The 6,000-nt window shown below is 32.9% G+C and overlaps 1 protein-coding gene across 1 annotated transcript in view; it reads right to left on the bottom strand.

Annotated features, from left to right (window-relative positions):
• Positions 1-929: 929 nt before the first annotated feature.
• Positions 930-6,000, bottom strand: part of FOLH1 (folate hydrolase 1) — a gene marked incomplete at its 5' end in the record, with an annotated part of 37,565 nt that continues 32,494 nt past the window's right edge. The window contains 2 exons of the mRNA XM_027099955.1: positions 930-1,524; positions 2,855-2,947. Of these exons, the coding sequence (XP_026955756.1) occupies positions 1,335-1,524; positions 2,855-2,947 (283 nt within the window). The remainder of the gene's footprint in view (positions 1,525-2,854; positions 2,948-6,000) is intronic.

Genomic DNA, 6,000 nt, shown 5'->3' with positions numbered 1-6,000 from the left:
CATTGTTTTCAAATCCTCAGGTGACAGAACAATTTCAAGCAGTCTTAGGAAAAGAGGGTGGATTGGAACCCACTATCTCCAAATTCCATAGCAATAGATGAGCATTATAAACAGTCTCATGATAATTTTAGAGGAAAAGTTGTCAAAATCAGCCAGTCTGTTTGCTTTGTAAGAGAGGACTAATTGGCATCTGTACTTGGCATCTTAATGTCCACCAGTGAAGTTCTTTATTTTCTGGATACTGTGAATTGTATTCTTTAGGCCTTTTGTAGAATTTCCAAAGACTAGACTTTTCTTAGGATATTGTACGTTAGAGAAGATTCGGTTATCTTAGGTGTAAACACAAGCTCAAATCATTTTGATTGGATTTACACAATGGCCTAATTTATTTTTAAGGAAACATCTACATGTTCCTGCAGTCCTCAATCCAAGGGACAGTGATTGCTCCATATATCTGTAATTCTTATATTCTGTTTTTTTAAAAATAATTATTTATTTATTTGGCTGTGCCAGGTCTTAGTTGAGGCACACAGGACCTTCCTTGCAACACGCGGGCTCTTAGTTGCGGCACGTGGGGTCTAGTTCCCTGACCAGGGGTCGAACCCGGGCCCCCTGCATTGGGAGTGTGGAGTCTTAGCCACTGGACCACCAGGGAAGTACCTGTAATTCTTATATTCTTTAAACTTCTTTTCACCTTTTACTAGACAATACTTCATTGCTCCAATGCTATTGTAATTAATTATTCTTTACGTTAACTTTCTCTGTTTATGTTTCTGTGTGGTTTCTCTGTCTTGACTAAATGCTAATGCATAAGTGTTATATCAATGCAAGGGAATGCTCTGTGTCAGTGGACTCTAATGACCTACAGCCACAATAATACATGGATGAAATGTCAAAAGTGAGTGAAAAAATCAAGTCCTAGAAAAATATACATGGTACAATTTTATTTATAAAAATTCTAAAAATACACAACAAATAACAGACTGATGTTTTCTACACGTGCAGTGACAGGAGTAGTTTTGTAAGTGCTGAATTAGACATGACTCTCTGATAATGCCACATAAGTGTATTAAAATTTTACTCTGTTCTTAATTTCAACACTTAGTCCAACTTCAGAATAACTTTCTATAATTACAGAATAAAAATCATCCATCTTCCTTATTCGATATATATGGAGAAGAAAAAAGAATGCCAAGGTGGATATATGTATCTATCTGTATCTATATATGTATATATATGTACATAACTTTATTTTTCAGTTTATCAGTACATCCAACATGATTCTTTCTGAGTGATACATCATACTAATTCAACGTGTTCCCCAAAGAAACTTCTTAGGCTACTTCTCTCAGAGTCCCTGCTGCAGCCTGCACGGTGAAGGCTGCAATAGAAATGTGTCTCTTCACTTCTTCCCAGGCCTTGGAAGGATCCACCTTGCTTTCAATATCAAACAGAGCATCGAAGATCCCTGGGAATGACTCCCCCATATACTTGTTGTGGCTGCTTGGAGCATAGATGACATGTCTGTTGATAAAAATAGTTTGCTATCAGTTGCTCGAATTATATATACAAGGGAAAAAACAGGGACATTCTACAGTTCGTGGATTGTATAATTCTAATTGCTACTTGTCAACTAAATTTACAAGTTCAATCTCCAAAGACTAGTCTATGAAATATGTGGCAATTAATTATATTTTGACTTTAGACAGATGACTTAAAGTGTCTCAGAGCAACAAAAATGATGACAATGATAGCAACAACAGCTTGTCACCTACTATGGATCACGCTTGGCATTCAATTATTTACCTATCATTTTTCTAATCCTTGAAAATAAACTCTACAGAGTTGAGATTATCATTTCAAAGAGGAGGAAATTGAGGTCTGGGCGATGAAGTGATCACTCTCAAGGCACACTGCAAGAAGTGATGACTTCAAAATACCACTCTATCCTCTGAAATGTAGCACAACTGTGATTATAGGGTTTCATTTGTGACCAGACAACCTATCATTGTGTTTTCCTCCTATTTAAAAAAGAAGTCATGTTATAATACCTAGTGTCAAGCATGAAGAATCATTCAAAACAGTTTTAAAACATTCAACATGACCTAGGAAGAAGGTGATGTTTTTACTGAAGGAGCTTAGCCAGTGCATGTAACAGCCCTGGAAGAGAAGGACAAGTTCCACAGTAAAGAGGTAAAGAAGGAAAGGAACATGATTATGCCACTAAGGGGGATCCATTCACCCTGTTTGGATGATGCCCTTATGCCCAATTCCAATTCTTTCATAGATAATCCCTAAACAGAAAGATGAGGTCGTTTCTGGCTGGTCAATGATCTAATTCTTTCTGAATACTTAGTAAGATCAACCTGGGGACAGTTGGTGTTTATGAGAAATAATTATAATTGTCAAAAATTAGAAAAAAACTAAATGTCAACATTAAGAGATAGAGTAAATAAATATATATCTTTATTATGCCTTATGTATACGCATAAATATACATATATTCAAAATAAAATAAGAGGGGGGCTAAAATTATGTATACCAAAGGACAAACATGATTTTATATCTGACAAGTAGAGTTGGGGAGATTTTTATTTTCTACTTCTGACTTCCTGGGTTTTCTAAATTTCCTGCAATGAACATATACTCTTTTATACATAGAAACAAAAAAGATAATAAAATAAAGATCTGTAGTAATCATATTACATTATATAAATAAATAATATATTTATCATTTACTACATATATTTTGGAATTTTTTATATGCTTGCAAGAAATCAACTATATTTTTCCCACAGGGCAAAAAATAAGAAAAAAATTATATTAAAATAAAGAGTCATATTTTTACCCTTACCTATAGAAAGGCCTGTCTGGTAATCCTAAAGGATCAATAAATGCTCGTTCCAAAAACATCAGTTGATCATTCATAATTCTTAATAATATTGGGCTGGAAAAGGAAAGGAATACAGTTGTAGCTTCATGAAAATATGTGCACTACTCAGCAAACTAAAAATTCAAAACAAAACTAAACACAGCTAATATATTTTAACTTCCTATAACATGCAAATTAAGAACAGTAGCATGCATAGTTACATTTTTTTAAACCCTACAAAATACTACTCTGCTGAGGCTTATAAAAGGACTGAAAAAGTTCAATGTGCCCATGGAAAAAATATATAGTAATTTTTATTTATATTGAAATAATTAATTGATAAACCTAGGTATTCAAATACAGGCAAGACTTTTTTCATCTTAAGTCTCATAAACATCTGTTCATAGAAGTCATTTCAATATTGAAATGGAATAGTCTATTAATGTTTAGTAGGGTACCTGGGGAATTATACATATTTACCAAATGACAGCTAATAATATTTTTATTATTATTTTTAAAGATAAACCTATCATGAACAAAAGGGGTGGTGCTTATTTCACCCTTTCAACAATATTTGAATGCCTGTTATGTATCAGACACTTCTGGCTTTCACAGAGCTCACATTCCAAAGTGTGCGGTACAGCGTTACTATAATAAAAATGACTCAATACAACTGAAAAGTTACCAGCAAGCCTGGAGTAGGGCAACAACGTTATTAAATTCAACCTATTAAGTCTGTCATAATGAGAAATAACCATTACCATAAGGAATCATAAATTACTTTATATAAAAATTTATCTTAGTTTTGTTATTTTTTAGATTTAATAATAAAACAATGTGCCCATTACTATTCTGAATGTTTATAAAATTTGTTCTTTTTAATCTTCAGAGCAGTCCTCCAAGTTATGCAGGATAATAGCCCCGTTCCACAGATGAGATACTCAGATTCAGTAGATAAATGACTTGCCCAGGTTCACAACTAGAAAGTTTTAGAGTGAGTGGTAGCTCAGTACTATTCCTTCAACTGTACTGTGTTGACAACAGGAAGACAGACTAATTAAAGGTCCCACAGATTGGATTTGAGCTATTTTCAACATTCATTTATTTAGCATCAAGGACTCAGGTTTTGCGATAGTATAAAGCTAAACTGGGCATACACTTTACCTGTGAGCAGTTCTCATAAACTAACAAAGGGGGCAACTGAATGAACCATAATTTCAATAAGACGCTACAGGTTTCCGAACCAAATTCATAAAGCATTGCTACAAACACAAAAATTCATGTGGTTACGCACACACCCCATTTGGATGTTCCTTGTACAGAGCAGGGTTCAATCTGAAATATCCCTGGGAGGTAAATGCTCACAGCACCAGATGTATGTAAACAGGATCTATTTCCACCAGAAGCAGGCTGGGCTCCCTAGGGTTGGAGGAGGTAGGTCTTGAGGTTGAATACTATGTGAGCATAAAAGTACCAGGGAGTCAACACTCTGTACCCTTTGATGGGTTAAGGGATTGATTTAAGAAAAGCAGGATTCAAGAACTGTCTCTTCCTCACATTTCAAAGTTTTGGTTGAGAAATTCAACATCTACTTTAATTTACTTTAGCCAGCATTTACTCATATTATGTACAAAGCATGGCTCCAGGTGTTTCAGGATATGTACCTTAACTATCATTTAGAGATGGTAAGACAAATACAGAAATACTCAAGGAAGTGAAAGCTCAGTGTCCTGGATTACCATACCATGCCAACAGCAGTTCTCCACAAGGAAGAAACGTCATTTATTTAATGATAGAAAATCAGCTTAATAGACTATATGGTGCTTGGCATTTCTCTAAAATTTATTTATAATTGTTGATTTTTTACTCACATAAAAAATTTGGAAAGAATTGTAAAGTATAAGAAAAAAAAATCTTCCTATTCACCCAAGGATAACACGATTATCATACTAATTGGTTTTCTGTAAGATTTTCTCTATATTCAATAAAATATTGTATATGTACAATCTTATGACCTTTTTGTTTGCTTAACATTTTATTACAAATATCTTATTATACTTCCTTTATAACCATCAGTGTTAATCTTTACAAAATGTTTAAATGGGTGGACATCTGATTGTTTAGTAATTTCTGTCCTCATAGGTATGAAGGTTGTTTTGAATTATCTGGTATTATAATTTGTAACTTTCTCTGAGAAGCCATTTTATTCCCTCAAATTTGAAACTCTTTCCTGAAGAAAAAAATTCAAGAAATAGAAATACCATGGCAAAGTGTAAGAACCCTGTCATGGCCCTAGAAACTTTAACAATATGTATTTATGATTTTTAATAGTTTAAAGCAATTCACAATGCTATCAGAAAAACATGAGAGCATCTGCTTCAGTGTACTGACTGTAGCAATGTGTACAAACAAGTTTTAAATTGCTACTCATTTGGTATGAAAATAGTATGACATTATTTTCATTTGTATTTTTGAATTATTAGTAAATTGAATACTACATTATTTTCATTTGTATTTTTGAATTATTAGTAAATTTGAATTTTTTTATCTGTTTCTGCACAGGTGGTATCTTCTTTTTGAATGATTTCTCTTGATGATTAGTACCAATATTTCCAACTTTGTTCTTTTGATTTTCTTATCAATTTTCAAAAAAAAAAAAGTATTTTTATTATATCTATATTACCCCCCTGTCCATATTTTCTGGAAAAGAGTTTTTCCAGTCTTTTATCTTTGATTTGCAGTATCAGTTTCCATATTATTAACCATTTTAATATTCTCAAATCTGATTGCATTGTTATTTCTAAACTTGGAATCTCACCTCCAAGATATTTCAATTTTTACTAAAAATTTCTTCTATCCCTGTTGTTTATTTTTGCATAGAATGTGAAGTGAGATTTTGAATTCACTTTTTTATCAATTCCTGAAAGAGCTTATACAATATTATTGTTGAATACCTTTCTTTCTCATTTGACTTTAATGTATCCTTCATTACAAATACATCCTTGTATATCATTGGTCTATTTTTTGTTCTGTCTGCTCTTTGTCTTTCTATGTATTCCTGCATCAGGCTCTAAGGATTTGATATTTGTATCGTCACAATATTTTTAATATATAGTAGATATTCACTC

Source organism: Aethalodelphis obliquidens, unplaced genomic scaffold (genome assembly GCF_003676395.1).
Source record: "Aethalodelphis obliquidens isolate GAN/ISIS:26980383/991018 unplaced genomic scaffold, ASM367639v1 scaffold162, whole genome shotgun sequence".
Classification (NCBI taxonomy): Eukaryota; Metazoa; Chordata; class Mammalia; order Artiodactyla; family Delphinidae; genus Aethalodelphis; species Aethalodelphis obliquidens.
This window is presented reverse-complemented; position numbering and strand designations above follow the sequence as displayed.